The sequence below is a fragment of the Aspergillus puulaauensis genome, chromosome 7 (genome assembly GCF_016861865.1).
Source record: "Aspergillus puulaauensis MK2 DNA, chromosome 7, nearly complete sequence".
NCBI classification, from domain to species: domain Eukaryota; kingdom Fungi; phylum Ascomycota; class Eurotiomycetes; order Eurotiales; family Aspergillaceae; genus Aspergillus; species Aspergillus puulaauensis.
This window is the reverse complement of record NC_054863.1, coordinates 1,289,293-1,306,734: the sequence shown is the minus strand read 5'-3', so window position 1 is coordinate 1,306,734 and position 17,442 is coordinate 1,289,293. Positions and strand designations below refer to the sequence as shown.

Sequence of the window (17,442 nt, the reverse complement as noted above, 5' to 3'; positions counted from 1 at the left end):
GATGGAGGCAAGGAATCCCTCCGCACTCCTCTCTCACCTCCCTCACGCCACTACCGGATCAGACCATCCGAATTCGCGCCCAGCATGGACTCAGAACCTCCTCAGGCCGATTCCATTGCGTCTCAGGCCACTCCAGAAGAGCAAATCGAGCATACGGCTGGAGATAGCGCAAAGCGAAAGGCGGAACAGCAGAACGGAACCCAGACGCGATCGAAGCGGAATCGCTACATCTCTATTGCATGGTATGCCGCGCATTCGAGCCCATCGCCTCCCCCTTGCTGCATTGGCTAATCTATTTTAGTAATGAGTGTAAGCGTCGGAAAATCAAATGCAATGGCCAGGTGCCGTGTCAGCGCTGTGGACACTTGAAACTCGAATGTTGGTTGCCAGATGTCTGCTGCTCTCAATCGCTAACCCACCTTTAGGCCGATATGCACCTAACTGCTGTAATAATAACTTCAAAGATTCTGAGTAAGTTTTACTAACATAACTCTGCGACATTCTTGAACTAACAATTCCGCTCTTTTTTCCAGTGAGTTCCGGTCGATGACGGATCAGATTGCTTCGCTGCAGGATCAAGTTGGCAGTCTTTTTAGCAGCCTCAATGAACTTCGCGTGCAGAAGCCCACTTTTGACAGCCCACCGTTTGATCAGTTCCCTCGTGATGGCTCTCAGGTATTTACCCCGATGCACCCTCCGACGGGGAAGCCTCGTATGAGGCATCCTCGGTTCCATGGCCCTACCAGCTCGGCATTCAACTTTGACGTTGCTCGATCAAGCCTTCAACATATGGGCATTACGCCGGTCGAGGAAGGTATACAAGATGACTTGACGACGGCACATGCTACGCCAGCAGCATCTCCTCCTCATGTGCCGGCATTAAGTCAACCAATGCATCCGTCAAAGGACCCGATATGGTCGATTAAAAAGGACGAGGCACTGCGGTTGTGCCGAGTATATGAAGAAGAGATTGGGATTATGTACCCGCTGGTCGATATCGACCAGGTCACACATCAGGTCAACTTGCTTTATACCTTTATGGAGGCAGCAATGCGCACTGGACTTATGCACCGAGGGCTAGGAGGCGCAGATGGCCTCGAAGATGACAGCACAAACCTCATCAAGCTAGTTCTTGCGACTACGCTTATTGTTGAAGGTGGCGGTGAGAGCGAACTTGGCCGGCGTTTATATCTATGCGTTAAACCAGTCATTGAGTCCAAGATTTGGGAAACATTAGATGTCAAAACTATCCAGCTTCTAGGGTTGATGGTGAGTCCCATACGGATTCTGGAATGTGCCTATGCTGATCGAATAGGCAACTTATCACTTTCATACAGACGACGATGCATTGGCTTATCGAATTATCGGTGTGGCTGCTCGTATGTGCCTTGAGATGGGTCTCCATAGACGAGACGCGCTGGCCAAATCCTTCCCCGACGAAGCTCAATGGCCTGAAATTGTCAAAATATTCTGGTCAATATATTCCTTGGACAGACGGTGGAGTTTCGGTACGGGACTGCCTTTCGTCATACAAGACGAGGATATTGACCCCAATCTACCTGAGCCGGTAAGATATACCGACCTCCTTCAATTTTTATTTTTTTTTGTCTCTTTACTTATAGATATTAGGACCCATCGCTCCAGTACTTGAAATGCATGATTGTCCATAATCGCATTAGCTCGAAGGTCTGGTACTCTGGTCTGGGCTCAGACGGGGCAACGGACATACGCCGAGACGAGATTGGCTATTTGGACTACCAAGTCCTACAGTGGTACAAGCAAATTCCGGATACTCTCAAATTCTATCCGTCTGAATCTCCGAGACCAGGCGAGACAGCAAATCGAGGCCTTCGAAGGTTACGCATACTTCTGTATCTGCGAATGAACCAACTGCGGATACTTATCTATCGACCTGTACTTCACTCTTCTACAAGCATTGCAGAAGATAAAGGCCATGCTCAGACGGTAGTTGATGTTGCCAAAGACTCTGTCCGAGTCCTCACTCGGCTGAACCAAACTTCCGACATCTACCGCACGCAGCAAATCACGTTCAACTACTTCCTCGTTGCTGCCCTTGCCGTGCTTTTTCTCGCTGTCTGTCATGCACCTACTGAATTCAACCGGCAGGTACGGGATGAGTTCTACTTAGCGTTGGACCTTGTCAATGGATTCAGCACCAAATCATACGTATCAAAGCGCCTATGGAAGACTATAAAAGGCCTTTGGAGAACAGGCGAGAAATTGGGTGTCCTTGCACGCCCTTTTGGCACTGATGCCAACGACCCGCACTCGACAGCGGCTGTTGCAATGGCAGGATTGGCTGGTCATCCAATGGAAGACTTGTCGGTGTATGGCCCTATGAACGGGGTTGGTGAGTTGGGTAATAGCCCTCTAAATGGGGTACAGATGAGCCACGAGTTGACGACCTTGTTCGAGGCCGTTGGAGGATTCGGTAACTTTATGGCGCCGACGGCAACCGATGGACTGAACGGTTTTATCGGTCCTGAGGGAGGCTTACAGAATACTGGAGAAGGGCTCTCAGGTGTGTTGGGAGATGAAGGCGAATTTGCACGAGTAATACGGGACTTATTCTGAACTTTCCTCCTGATATACTTTCGATGTCTTTTTACATTGTCTTTGGCAAGATACCCAAGTTACTCTTTTCTTCACTCTCTTCTTGCACTTAATCTGTATCTACTTAAGCGTAAACACAATCAGGCAGCAATCATGCCTGAGGCATATATATACACGTGACGAACCAGCCTCCTGCTTCTTTGATCTTCCATCATCGCGTTTCCAGCTCCCCAAATCGAGCGTCGAGAAATACATGCAAAGAATGCCAAATTGAGGGCTTCTCTTCTCTTTAGTCTTTTCATTTTATCCCCCAGGTTCTGTGGCCATCAGGTTCAAAGTTGCCCACCGCCCCACGAGGCTAATTCGGAGGTCCGTCAACCTCCGTCGATCGATCGCCTCCCAACCCGCAAAGAAAAATTCACCCCTCTACGCACTCTATCGCGTTCCTTCACTGGATATCGGGGATTGGATAAGTCTGGTATTTGTCTTTCTATCTGCAATATCTTGCGACTTTGAATATTTGTCTGATGACGGATAGTGGGGTTGAAGCTTAATCGCGTCAACACACACCCATCGCACAACAATCCGCTGTGGTCCCGCACATTGACATGACCCCTCGGCTTATCAGGAGGACATCGCTGCTCTTCTGACCACCCCAAACCTGGTCCGCACTCGCTATCTCCGCTCCTTTCTAGACGTCCGCATTTTACTCTCTCATATTTTGAGCCTTCCCTGCCTCAGTTAGGGTTGAGGGAGAAGCTGGAGTTCGAGAATCGTGGCAACAGGCTGTTTGTCTCCTGCTCTTCCGCCAAACGTCGCTGGGCTTAATTTGTCTCTTTTTTTTTCTAATTGAATTCCAGCACAGTGTCGAGAGAAGCAGGCTCGGCGTTGGCCGACGGCCTAGATAGGCTGGATTTGAGTCAACTGTCTGAATCAACGCCGTCCTCTACCGTCCCGTCCGACTCGTTCGATATGTCGTCGTCCGAAGGCGCCCCGGAGTCATGGATCTCCTCGTTTTGCCAACTTATGGGTCATGAGTTCTTCGCGGAGGTTTCTGAAGATTTTATCGAGGATGATTTCAACCTGACAGGCCTGCAGTCTCAGGTGCCTATGTACAAGGAGGCCCTGGAGATGATTTTGGATGTGGAGCCGGAAGAGGACGAAGAGGAGGAGGAAGAGGAAGAAGAGGATGAGGACGACGATGACTTACTTGGTGATGAAAAACCGCCTGGGTACCGAAGGGAACGAAGACACGCAAGGGTTGCAAGTGATTTGAGTGTGATCGAGAGCTCCGCAGAGCTGCTCTACGGTTTGATCCACCAACGGTACATCACCTCACGGCCAGGTATCCAGCAGATGCTAGAGAAGTACGAGATGCAACATTTCGGCGTCTGCCCGCGGGTCTATTGTAATGGATGCAAGGTGCTCCCCGTTGGTCGTTCTGATACGCCAGGCCAGGAGACCGTGAAGCTCTTCTGCCCTAGCTGCCAGGACCTGTATACCCCTCCAAACAGTCGGTTTCACTCCGTTGATGGCGCCTTTTTCGGAACTACATTCGGCTGCTTGTTCTTCATGACATTCCCTGACCTGGACATCGGACCAACGTTCGACGTAAACCTAACTCTATCACCAACGCGCTCAGCCTCATTCCCTTCGACTGCCACAACCACAACCACGACCTCAGGTATCAGCAACCAACCCCCATCGGACACGCCTCGTCCCGTTTACCCGATAGAACTCAATGGCACACGAACGGCCAGCTTCGCACCCGGTCTAGGAGAAGGCAAGCTGTTCGAATCGCGAATCTACGGTTTCAAAGTTTCAGAACGGTCGAGGTCCGGTCCTCGCATGAAGTGGCTGCGGATGAAGCCAACAAACATCCTCGAGCTAGACGAAATGACCTATTTCCAATCGCTACAGCGCAGCTACGACGACGATGGCGACGCAGAGATGGGAGGAGACAACGCACAAAATGCGAACTCGGCTATCGCACAACGGAAAAAGGCCCCTATGCGGCGGCGGCGGTACAACCCGGACCAAATGAACATAAACGGGGTTGCGGGTTGATTCCATCGGATCTACTTTTTATGTTACTATCATATCTTACTACTCAGTTGCCTACGTTATAACAACATACCTTTTGTTTTCACTGCAGATTTTCCACTCGATTCAATTCAACTACCCCCAATTCATCTCTTTCTTAGTGTTTTTTTGTGCTTTCGACCTGCATCGAGGCGTCTTGCGTCAATGTTTATTGCTTCCGGCGTTGTTGTGGCTGGTTAACCAGTCGGTGCACGGGCGAAACATAATACACATACATAAATTATATGGAAGTAATCCGAACAATTTTGGTCATATCTTTTATTTCTTTGTTAGAGTATAAGTTACTACACGCTTCGCCACGTAGTAGGTAGATATTGGTACCAAGAAAAGCAGCTCAAAGCCCTAGCATTACAAATGATACTAACCCGGCCCTACTACTTACTTATAGTTCGATTCCCCCCTCAAAGCCTCACTTACCGATAGTAATTGCGGTGCACATTCGCTAAGATCAAACGTCGTCTTAAACAGCCTCCGGGATGGTCTCGAGTTGCTCAAATATCTTTACCCAGTTCACATACTACGATATAAGCATGCGTCAGATGCCAGACTCGAACAACCTTGGGCCCTTGTATTCCCAGTTGCATTTAGGCTCAGGGCCTGTCGTCGTTGATAGATATTTAGATATCGAGTCTCAGATAGCCAACGGCGTATACTCAGATCAAAAGCTAGGATTTCGGAAACAGCAGAAACCAAGTCAGTCCCGTTTCGGTGGAACTGTATATCGATAGGGATGGCACCAGGGGTACAGCGAACCTGCAGGCGCGTATCGGCCTTGAGGGTTATGGTTTCTCGGCGAGGAACTGTGATACCTAGGTTCCTGGGTCGTTAACAAACAGGAACATCACTAGGACTGACCTATCTTTGACGAGCTGCCAACCTGGGTGACCGGACTCTATACTGTAGGGATGGTATATTGCAGTTCAGCCCTTCTCGACGCATGGAGGTGCTTTTGTCTCAACGCCTTGTTTGCTAGAAGCAAGGCCGTTCTACCTTTTTGATCACTCTGGCGACCAGCTGTCAAAAAGGCCCTCGACCGGTCACGCAACTCGTACACTATCAGGAATCCTTTCGTTCCTCTTGCTTGTGTTTGTGCTCTCTAGGTTGATTCAGTAATCGTAGGGCAACGCTCAAAGTACCAACAGCTTTTCGAAGAGATGCGTAAGCATATAAACTGAACCTCGAGGGAGTAATGTCACAAAACTGCCATAGTCGTCAGGTACTTGTCATCAGAACATCGTCTTCCTATACGTGCTGAATTGACAAGCAACGCGGCTATATCGAAGAAAGAAGCTTAAATACATTTGAATTGGTGGTATCAGTAGTATGGTAAACCACTGAATCCATAGGCTGCCATTTGGCGCACATGAATGGTAAATTGTGGACGCGTACTGCTTGAAATGCCGCTTAGTGCTGCTCTCCATCGACGTCGTGCATCCTTCCAATACTCTGAGCGACTACCGCCGCAAGCTCGGTCACTCTTTGACCAATGCTTGGATTTGTCCAGCGGAGCCTCAGAGGATTTTGGTAGGATGTCGTGCACGGTGCGACTAATGCAAGCCCGAGGCACAGCTCAGGCCACTTCTAGCCTGTCGCGGCCCAAGCGCCGTGTGCACAAGTGGGACTTGAAAGCACCTGGCCATGGAGGGGCATGAGTCGTCGGTGGTCGTAGACTGCACGGTCGTGGCAGTTCAGAAGGCAAGCCTGCAAGGCAGTGCCCAAGTTCGTCGACGCAAGATCAAACTCTATTCGCGAAACAATGCGATCAGCAAAGGCCTAATCGCACGTTGATCAGGAGGCTGAGGCTCAATCCTTTGCGTTGTTGTTGTTATTATCAACATATTATTATATACCTATTATTGGGCGTTCGTATTGTCATCGGGTGTAGTTGTGGATCTTGGCCGATCGGGCATGGCAGTCGTTTATACCATGTATGGTAATCGAGTTGTTGGATCGACGGTTTCAGTTGGGAGGGTTTGGCCAGTCTCTTCTGCGCCCCATATATTCGATAACATGTCTGCCTGGTTCACAGCGTTGTTTGGGCTTGGATGCGGGGGGCAAGGGCGTTCAAGGCGTGCAAATCAACGACAAAGGGTGTATACATAGTTTGGTGCGTGTCCAGATACAAGGCGCAGTTGGGTCTGCCCAGTACGCATACGATTGGAATCGTTATAGGGGCCGTTGGGCTGTGAAGGGATTGACAGCTGGGAGGAACCGGATACGAGACTGGAAAGGGAAGTTATGCAGCATGTCTTGGAGGCTCGGTTCAGATCCGCCGTTCCAGGAGCTGGCGTCGTAATCTTCAGGCTCTCCAGATTAATTAATTGCTCTGTGTTATTCGGGTTGCTTGGGGCCCCATTCAGTATACGAGCCAGCAAGTCACAGGCTGACCGTCCCACTGAGACATGGCTCGGCGTTTTCCGGTCTTTAGGCCTTAAATCCTTTTTGTGTTTTTGTTTTTTTTTGTATTTTGAGCCCAAGAACCTGCGGATTCCAATTCCGGTTCTTTGTGCGACGAAAGCAGGGATCAATACTCAAAAAGGAGCAATCAGGAGAAACCGTGTCAGCGGCACAACTCAAACTCCGGTTGATCACAAAGTCCAGGCCTCTTTGGGGCGCTCGTATCCGATTCCGAGCGCATAAATACGGGAAGCAATGCAAGTGCACAATGTGACCAGCTCCACTAGCATGGTGGCTTGCTAAGCAATAAGCATTCAAACCAATCTCACCTGTCACTCGGGAGACTCTTCTCAGCTCAGCACCTAATTTCTCCAGTTAGCGTGATCTGCTTAATTCAATGGGGAGGAACAGGAGCAGGATCAGCTTAGCAATCGCCCGTGGGCACCGTGCAAGCTCCCCGGTTACTCGATTAGGAATTTAGCAGCGCCAACGCTGCAGCCTCCTTGTCGCTTTGTATACTCCGTCACTGGGCTACCTGATTTGGCAGAGTGGACGAGTGCGTCACGGCACGCCCAAGAGAGGCGCAGCACCTTGCTCCTCGCAAACATCCCACTTCCACCACTGGATCTCGCTAGGAATTGGACCCCAATCCCGCCCCGATTTCCTGCCTCCGCTAACGCTTCCACTTTCCCGAGTCCCTGTCTCCATTTCAAATCAAAGCACAGCACATCATCGCTAATCCTTTCTTGTTGTTCCGACTGTCTGGGAGTCTGAAACATACGAGGCGACGAATGACTTGCCCGAACCGGGTTAGCATTATACGAGGCACCGTCCCCAACCAGTCCGGTGGTTAGCAAGGGGCGTTCTTTTCCTTAGCTAGTTCGGGACTAGATACCACTGTCCCAGTGTCCAGGCTGCGGTGATTCACAACAACGTACCACATTATCCGGTGAATCCAGTGAACCCACCCTGCTACCTGGTCTAGTTGGAACTTAGAATGAGTCGACGGTGATCCAGGCGGATGGTGCCGGATCGCTGCTGCTGTGCTGTGATTGCGAATGCGTCAAATGCGATAAATGAGTCAATTGGACATGACTCCATCTACACAGGAGGTACTCGGTACTTACTCCAGTCTCCATCCGGTAGTGGTCGGCGACCAGGTCCTGGTAGACGCCGCACCTATCTCCGATTGTCTTTGAACAACCCCCGACTCCGACCAGGCAGCCGCCCGCAGCTATCCGGGCTAGTTACTCAGATTAATTATTCCAAATTCAGCAAATGAGATGCCACCTCCAGCCAACTCCATTTTGTCCTGTTCAAAGAAACATGATTGATCAAGTGTCTGCTGGCTTGTCGTCCGTACGGATACGGAGTTGAGATACAAAGGGTCCGTCCGTTCTTTGAGCCATGAAAGAACAGCTCTGGAACGGTGAGCCCACTCTGGAGATCTGGTCCGTAGTCCGCACGCTATTTCCGAAGAGCTTGAGAGTTGAGACCCTTGTCTTTTCTTCGCCTTTCAGCTACAACGGACCGAATAAGAGACTGAGCCATGCTGGATCATGGATGGTTGCGCGGTGTTTGGGGGCCAAAAACGGGATCGTTATTGGACTGCGCTATGCAGGGTTGTTGGTCCTTAGGTTGGCCCGCATGCCATATCCTACTACTTGTAACTCGGGTCGGTCAGTTGCGTTTGAAATTGGAATGGAGATTGATTGATCATCTGAAGGGAGATGATAATAGTAGTGGAATACTAAAGGTCTAATAATTCGTAGGAGAGCAATTTCCCGAGTACTCCAGGTTTCCGATCTCCAAGAGCCAGCAAAATAATACTAAACGCCGAGTGCCATGCATCTATCCACGTAAAGATACGATATCCCGCCTGTTATTGCACACATCTTGATGAAGGAAACAATACCCAGCGACACCGATACAAGTCGTAATTCGTTAAGAACAAAGGAAAAGTGAAAATAAAAAATAAGAAGAAAATAAAAAAATAAACCGAATCAGGAAACGCAAAACGCAGCTCAAAGCAGTGGAGGGTACGGGTGTAAAGAGGTAGTGTCCAACTCCGGCGTCAGAGGGCAAGCCAGAGAAGGCTCCGCGGGCGTCGATGGAGAGGAGTGGTCATCGCCGTATCCTTGCGACAAAGCTGGCATCTGGCGGGGGAAATTAGCTCCTCTTGCTATGGAACTGCGGGTACGTCGCCCTAATGGAAGGGAGGGTATGTACAGGAATGTTACTATGCTCCTGGTGATGTTGCGCGGGAGCCAGGTCGATTCCCGCCATCGAGGCGTAGCTCATATTGAACGGGCTGATGATATCGTCGTCGCCGTACGAGGAGTACCTTTTGGCTGGTACGGAGCCGTGCATCGCGACAGGGAGGAGAGAAGGCACGGGCGAGGGGTACTCGCCGTGGTAGGCCATGTCGCCGTAGGGCGCGGAAAGAGAGTGGTATGCTGGCGGGTGTCCGTATGAGTGCTGTCCGTAGGCGTCGAGCGAGGAGTACGAGAGGAGGGGTGGTGGGGAAGTGGAAAGCTGTCGGGTGCTTTGGTATGAAAACATCGACCCCCGTTCCTCTGGTGTGGGATAGCTATCGTATGTTGACGCACGGTCTGTCGATGCGGGACTGTGGATATCGGATGTCGACTTGGATGCGCGAGTATGCTTTGCGCGAGACTTGACGGTCACTCTAACTGGCGGTTCCGGCTCTAGAGAGCGCTCTGGGGATTCGGATGCGGAGGCAGCACGTTTTTCAAGGTCCTCCAGGCGGCGCTTTAGCTTCTTGCCTGTCACAGTGTTAGAATAATCCCAACAGCTCATAGTATAGTACGGCACGTACGATAATTGCGCTGGGCAATGCGATTCTGGATACGACGCCGTTCAGCCAAGTCAGAGATCTTGGTCCAGTCCTCATTAGGGTTGGCATTGGGACTGAAGGCACTGCTCGTGCCGTGGTTTCTTGAACTTGTGGAGTATGAGTAACCGTTTGATCGATGCATTTTGTAGTAGCTAAAGCAGAATGATGCGAGGTCAGGCTTGGAGTGTGGGAAGGACTATAAGTATGAAAGAGTAGAAGTATGAGGAGCAAGAGGTGGAAGTGGGGGCTATTTCGTCCAAATACTCCAAGAGTCCAAGGCTGTCGGTTGGATCCACGGGACAACAACTCAAACAGGGCGGCGCATGGCTAGTATTTATCACTCCAGCTGTGGACGGAGCTCTCTTGCTCAGCCCCGGACTCCGAGTCCCAGACGGCCGCGCGATTGAGCCGTTGCGGTAGCGGGTCAGTCCGTGCGATTAGCTGAGTGAATATGGAATATGGGTTCAGGAATAATTAATTAATTAATTTTCTTTTTTTGGCAAGCATGTCGACCATGTGTTGGGGGGGTTGAGGCACCTTTCCCGAAAGGAAATGCAAGGCTGCGTCACTGGCGATTTGAGGCTGTTGCGAGCATCGTGCTGCTAGGCTGCTAGTGTGCTGCTGCCGCGGAACCCCGGATGCCCGATATCACCGAGCGCCTTTTTTAACCTCCGCAGGGGGCCTGGAGGGCCGGAGGCTGCAGTCCAGGCAATCAGATTCAGGGAACCAGGGCTGTGCTGGGAATGTTCCACAGCCCTCGACCGTCCATGTGGTTCCAGCGATTCACTTTCCACTGTCCAGCATTCCGCCGCTTCCATGGAGGGAATTATGAAGCGCCCAGTGGAATTGTGAGTCTGTGACTGTGAAGACGAGCCACGGTCCAATCTCAGTAGGCTCTGTAAGTCGCTATAGTGCAGGAGGGAGACCGTCACTGCGTCCTTTTTCCGGCCTCTCTTCACTCATCTCTTTGTTGGGTTTTTTGGTTTCCGATTTTGGTTTTTTTTGTTTGTTTGTTTTTTTTCTTTTATTTTATTTTTCTTTTTTCTTTTTTTGCCTTTTCCTTTTTACATTTCCAGTAAAGAGTGGGCTCGTGGGCGAAAAGGCTGGAAAACGCAGACGAGTACGAGACTGCGATCCGAATACGCCGGGCAATTTCCAATGCAGATTGAGGGCCTTTCATTCGCTGGTCAAGAATGGAGGATGAGCAATCTTCAGTCAGGATGAGTGATACGTAAAACCATAAAAATAATGGGCTCGTCAAAGCCTCCTCAACCAGGCTCGGGGACAGCCGACAGAGGGAGGAGTGGCCCCTTGATCGCTTCCTTGCACGTTGTGTGGGGGAGGTTGGACAAGAAGCCCGCATGCCGTCGGTCTGTCAGTCTCGCCGTGTCCTTCCAACACTAAACAGTTCTCCTGTCTGTCTGGCAAGAATTCCAACACGCATGCACCAACCAAGTCGGCAATTCTGAGCGAGCGGGTCCATGTCTTGAAAGCTGAAACAAGTGCCCTCTCAGCACAGGCCAAACCTGAGACCACTGAGTGCGTGGCAGTCAGTGGCAGTAACTGGGCAGATTCAAAGTCCAGAGTATGGATCATTCATTAAGTTACACAGCTCGGTCATCACTGCCATTCTGATCCTCACAATGAGGCTTCTTAGGTTCTTACAGTGATTATTTTAGACAACTTTGTCTCTGTCTGTTGATCCTTCTCAAGCCACAAGCTGCATCCATTGCATAACTAATCCAAATTCCTGCTGCACATTTCACCTCTCACCAAATTTATCATCTCGACCCAGAGTACACATTGCTGGGATGCGCTGCTCGCAACCCTGCCTCACTCATATCCACAATCTTTCCACAATCTAGTATCTTAATCAATTAATGGTTGTCGCTCTAAGATACTCCGGGCCTTTACAAGATTGGGGGCTGGCAGCGCCGAATAGAGCCCGAACGGTACTAGCTGGAGCCTAATGCATCCTCGCCTATCAACGCCTCCTCATCCAGGACAATAATTACACCGAATAATTAATATTCGGAGTCTGGAAAAGAAGATTCGGTGGACGCTTTCCGACCCTGCAGCGCTCTGATCCATCGGGCGAACCACAGCTCGCGAGATCAAGGCTCGTTGGAGCTTGGCCTGTATCCGCCGAAGTAAACTAGGCAATGGTAGCCGGAGTAATTCTTTCCTTCAATCTCAAACTCATGAACATTTCGATGGCTGAGTTTGGAGTTCGGTCCATTCTCGCCTCCGCTCACATGGATTCCGTGGGCAATGACAAATTGAGGGCAAAGGTGGTGTTGGGATAGCATTTCAGTATCACCCACCTTACATGAACAATCCGCTTCTCGCCCAATTACAGTCAATCCTCAATTCTCAAAGTCAGGAGCCAGGCGCCCCAAATGACCTCTTGCGTCTGAAATGCGGGCGAAATGCGCGAAGGAGGAATGGCACAACTTCGCAAATATTCAAATGCACGGTCTCGATTTCGACCACGTTCCACCCCTTGATCTTGGCAACTCGACTAAGGATAAAGATCTCACGCTCCAGAGTGGTGGAGACATACAGAGATCTTATCATCTTAGTCTTTGGTGCAGTTCGGGGTTTCTGTTTTCTTTTTCTTTTTTGAAGTCGGCATTTTCGGGGATCTGAGGAGCCCGGCTTTTCCTTAGATGGTTCATACTGAGCCACTAATTCACCGTAGATATTGTGAAGCGCCATACAATTATATCTAGTCGTCAACATCACCGTAACAAGGAAGTCAATGGCGCAGTTAACAGGAGTGGATCATGCGCTATCGGGCCAAAATGGAATTCCGCCCGTGGCCCATGTCCATTCCCTCGTCTTTGGGGCCAGAATGCCCTCAGCCCCAAGAAGCCTCCTTGCTGAGCCGATCTGCAGTGCCATGACATGAAACTCGTGGTGAGGGTGCTTGTGATACATGCCAGTCCGGGCGCCTGCTCGTGGACTCGACATTTGCTGCTATTAATACGATGGTTCAACGTAAATCCGTGTTGGGAACTGGGTTTGTCGCCAATGGTTGAGCCAGGGAAGGAGGTATTGCTATCTCCGTCGTAACACCGCCATAATTAATCCCTTGCAAGGGAGACCACGCGTTCCAGGCCTTTTTCAGCTGAGAATCCGCCTATTCCGGAGGAGCCTCAAAACCCTGCAGCTGACCGTTTGATGACGGCACTGAAGGGAATCGCTGAAACTTGCGCGAGATTTGGAAAATTTTCCTCACAGCTCGAGATGGGGCTGAACAAGTTGACCCAAAATCCGTCCGGTCTCCTTCGTCCTCACGCTGTCAGGCCAGTCTAACGGACGCTAGCGGGGGCCAGCAAGTACGCTAGTAGGGCTGAAGAAACCAACTGTCGGCTACAAGTATCATTGGCTGACTCGCAAGCTCCTCACATTTGTCAGTCAGTCACCGCACCCACTCCATCCGCCAATCCGCAGTCAATCAAAATGGCAGCACGGATCTCACGAGCCGGCCAATCGTAGCCCCCCAGGCTATGTTGATCTCGGATTTCATGGGAACCTGATTCTGGACCTGCAATTTGCAATAATTGTGGACGCCTACGGAGTAGCTGAAGTCAAATTCTCTTGGTCGATGGAGATCCCAGTAGTAGCAAACCCCCATTTCCACGCCCTGGTTTTGTTTCAATGTCACACAAGCCACTGCCTAACTGGCTGTTGGCTCAGCGAAGTTCACACCGAATCATAGTCGTTCTCCGCCCAGATTTCGCCGAGAGGGCGAAACACAGTCACATTCTCTCAGCCAGAGACACCTGGCTTAAGGAATGTAAAGGACTCGAGGGAAGAGCCGCGCAACAAGAATTCTCGGATCGGTCGGACAGAATATGCTGTCAGCAGACTCGAAGTTTCAGCAAACATTCTAGAAGCAGCAAAGCATCATCAGTCAGATTCTAATTTGGGCGGGAAGGGCCGAAACAGTACACTTGCCAGCTGACAAACTTGGCATGGATGTGTGGGTTTAACGGTCAGCAAGTGGCATTAAGGAATGCCACCAAGGAAACGAGCTGAAGATTATCAATCAACCTTGAGATACCAGCGCGTGCACACTCTGCAACTCCACTGATGGCGTGTTGTTGGGGTCGTCGGCATATTCCGCCTCATGGGGATTGTCGGAACTTGGAGACTCATGTCCGGATAGCCCATCCGGTTTCTTTGTCCCAACTTTGAAGGGTTCAAACCCCCAGCCATCAGAACGGACCTGGAGAAAACGTTCCGGCGGAACGGGTCTGTGTCCGATCCGTGTGGTTGGAGTCGAATTCTTGGGAGTTGAGATGCGCCAACGATACCTCCATCTAGCTGCAATGAATCATGGGAAGCAAAGTAGCTTGTACTGGGCTTTATTGCCTTTAGTCCTTGCACGCTCTGTTGCCTGTTTTTTTTCTGCAAGAATACAGAAAGTATCTCGCCTCTCGATATCCCAGGTAACTTGCTCCAGATCTGCTCGGAATTCTTCTCCATGAAGGAATCCCCGTTAATAGCACTAGGCCTATTTCGGTACTAGGGTAGATGATCCATGGATGGATGTGTCGACAGTCCATATATACGGGGTACAATCACCCTAATATTAAATACATCTGATTGTCACCATCTGCACTGTATCAAATTTATCAAATTCAAGCTCATGCAGCTGTGAATACAGTGAGGAACAAAACCTAATGACTGCTGAGAAGTAACAAAAAAGAGAGTTATGTAACACACCTACAAACAAAGTTCTCAGAAAACAGCTGGTCTACCTGACCTTTTCAGCCTTTTTGTTTTTTCTTCAACATGCATCTTCATCAACTGGAATGGTACCCGGTTTCTCTAGGAAGACCCCCCACCTGCTGTTGTCTGTTTAGTATCACCAGCTGCGCCACCAAAAAAAAAAAAAAAGAAAAGAAAAAAACGAGTGAAATTGAAGCAGAACCAACCTCTGTCCCTTCCGTGCTCCGAATATTACAGCTATGGCCTCGGAATCAGGTCTAGGGAACTTTAGCGTATTATCATACGATATCAGAAACTTGATTTGGTCTAAAGTTTCTAACACAGAGCCCTCGTCGCCTAAGCAAGGCTGTCTAAATGTTTATACCAATCTTCTACGAGCCAGCAAGGGTATGTACAACGAGATAAATGAGTTTCTATTCTCTGGATGCGTACTGGAGATTTTACTGGCCCCGATATCAATACCTCTCTTCAAAATTTCCCTTGGCCACCTTCCCGCTCAGCCTCTCAGTCACTCTCCGGTCAGGCAAGGCAGGGTCCAAATCCCCATAAACACACTTCATCCTGAGTCTCTTAGCCTCTTCCCCTTCCATATACTGGATCAGGTTGTAGTCAGGCTTGTATCGCCATGCGCATTGGAAAGAGTTGGTGTATTCTATATATGGAAAAATACCCAAACCACCGTCAATGTACTCAAGAGCGCGGGGACGCTGGGTCGTCTCACTCTTTCCTTCCAGGGAGGGCATCTCAACTTCAATTCTTCCTACAAACCGAGTTTCGACGGCTTTGACCACAACTTTTTCGTCCGCCCGTTCAACCACCTGCGACAGGTAGCGACCATCATCAAAGTGACAACCGACACGGAGGTCGCTGCCTCTGCCATGGATTTGGCAACTACCAACAGGACTCTCAGTAAAAAGAACGAGCTATGGAGCGAGCGGGAATTCCAACTCGAACTCGCAAAAGACTGGTACAACGTTTGTCTTCTGGCCGGGACTCCAGGTCAAGGATGGAGCAACTCACTGAAGACTCTACAGCAACTTCATCAAGAGATATTAGTGGAATGGTTGAAAGAGACGCCGAGTGGTGAACTTGAGTTTATCAAACAATTCAACTGGATATGGACCAATTGCCGAGAAGTAATCTGGGAACTTGACCCTTCACTCTCGCTGTTTACAAAAGCACGCAACGCCTTGAAATATAGGGATTGGGTAACACATCAACACGGGGCTGTTGGTACCTCTATCCGAAAGTCAGCTGTCATGTTGGACGATCTGGCTGAAGCCATTGAGATAGCCTTGGTCGCATGCTGGAATTTCAAGCATGGTCAAAGATCTATCCAGGAAAACTCCAAGGAAGGATCTCAACAGCCACAGCTTATATGCATACGCCAGCGTTAACCAGTCTCAAAACACCGTTCTAGATTCTCAGGTCATGGGTACTCTTCAGGAATATCATTTACCTACACTGGCGCTGAGGCAGAATTTGCGTGTGATGTGATATCCTCGCAGGAACCATTGCAATGCGCGTGCCAAATACTGCCGGGGAGCTTATACACGAATCTTAAATCTTAGGTTCCAAGCGACTCTTGAATTTTGTTGTGTCTATACCCCATGCTGCACTCTCGCTCTCTGGTTTAGAACTCAACTCTGTATTCGAGACCAGCAGATAGCGTGGGTAACACTTGTTTTGCAAATAGATTTCTGTGCGACTTTCTTGAGTTGCGGTTTATGTCTCACAATCACAGTGATTGGGCTTTTGGGGCACATGTTCATCTATGTTTCTTTCTTTCTGATCGAATAGTGGCCTCCTGATGAACCCACCGCCACTCTGAACTATTTTCGAGAGTAGCTCAGAAATACACCGCGTATACCTAATCCCATTTACTCTGCGGTGTAGTAGGGTAGCGCATACCTCATGTATATGAAATTGTATGCGATAATCCCGGCCATCTTTCCAATTTTTCACATCTTTTCCACAGGAACAGAGCAACAAAGTGGAAGTGGTGGCTTGCATTAAGCGATTACAGGGCCTATTTTCTCGTATATCGGAACCCAAACAAAGAACGTCAGGTCATCAACGGTCATGAATCAGCCCATAGTATCATTGCACAGTTTCACCACCCCCAACAGGTCAAGCTTCTATAAAAAAACAAGGGCGGTGGATATTTTCATCATGATTTGGAATATCCAATGCCGACTTTCAGACACTGAACAGCAATTGTTTCCGCCATCAACTGCGTATTCACGATCTCGTCGAAATTCTACAGCCAGATACAGTATGCCCTAAAGATACAATGCCATCGAAGTTTCAAATGTCATCATTCGATGAAAGACATTCGCTTCGATCTTAGGGATCCGCAGGCCAGCGGGGCCATCCAACTCAGTCATCGCATACGAGCATTCAATAATCTAATAATGTGTGCCAATGAAGCAGATCGGACATGCCGAGAGGCGATCAACTTGCAAACCAAGTCTCTTGGAGCCCAAAAAGTAATCTCCAATAGGAAGAGGCACTTACTGGCGGTCGATCTGCCTCACTCTTCAGCCGGTCACCAACGCTGCTGCTGCTCCTACATATTCCCACGCACCTCGTTCCATGATTGCTTATTTTGTTCACTCATGTCCTAATTTCTTCAGCTTTTCGATTCCAGCCCACTTTCTCGGCAGTGACGTCCGTTACGGGTTAGACAATGTGCCAATGTTGGTCTTTGGTCCGTCATCGCGAAACCCTCCGTCAACCATATGCGTCTGGTTCAGAACTTATCCCAAACT

General features: G+C 49.6%; 5 protein-coding genes across 5 annotated transcripts; 3 read left to right on the top strand and 2 right to left on the bottom strand.

Annotated features, from left to right (window-relative positions):
* Positions 1–84: 84 nt before the first annotated feature.
* On the top strand, positions 85–2,595 carry APUU_70496A (transcription factor domain-containing protein; the record flags this gene model as incomplete). Its single annotated transcript, XM_041695375.1, has 6 exons — positions 85–242; positions 302–378; positions 426–471; positions 534–1,269; positions 1,316–1,567; positions 1,630–2,595. 6 exons carry the CDS (start codon positions 85–87, stop codon positions 2,593–2,595), a joined length of 2,235 nt encoding a protein of 744 aa, XP_041561112.1.
* Positions 2,596–3,546: 951 nt separating this feature from the next.
* CKB1 (casein kinase II subunit beta) lies at positions 3,547–4,641 on the top strand (the record flags this gene model as incomplete). The annotated part of the gene is made up of 1 exon (XM_041695374.1): positions 3,547–4,641. The coding sequence occupies one exon, from the start codon at positions 3,547–3,549 to the stop codon at positions 4,639–4,641; it is 1,095 nt and encodes a 364-aa protein (XP_041561111.1).
* Positions 4,642–9,098: 4,457 nt separating this feature from the next.
* Positions 9,099–10,073, bottom strand: APUU_70494S (bZIP transcription factor; the record flags this gene model as incomplete). The annotated part of the gene is made up of 3 exons (XM_041695373.1): positions 9,099–9,230; positions 9,304–9,860; positions 9,914–10,073. 3 exons carry the CDS (start codon positions 10,071–10,073, stop codon positions 9,099–9,101), a joined length of 849 nt encoding a protein of 282 aa, XP_041561110.1.
* A 2,237-nt stretch (positions 10,074–12,310) lies between these two features.
* Positions 12,311–12,673, bottom strand: APUU_70493S (uncharacterized protein; the record flags this gene model as incomplete). Its single annotated transcript, XM_041695372.1, has 1 exon — positions 12,311–12,673. One exon carries the CDS (start codon positions 12,671–12,673, stop codon positions 12,311–12,313), a length of 363 nt encoding a protein of 120 aa, XP_041561109.1.
* Positions 12,674–14,910: 2,237 nt separating this feature from the next.
* Positions 14,911–16,068, top strand: APUU_70492A (uncharacterized protein; the record flags this gene model as incomplete). The annotated part of the gene is made up of 1 exon (XM_041695371.1): positions 14,911–16,068. The coding sequence occupies one exon, from the start codon at positions 14,911–14,913 to the stop codon at positions 16,066–16,068; it is 1,158 nt and encodes a 385-aa protein (XP_041561108.1).
* Positions 16,069–17,442: the final 1,374 nt, after the last annotated feature.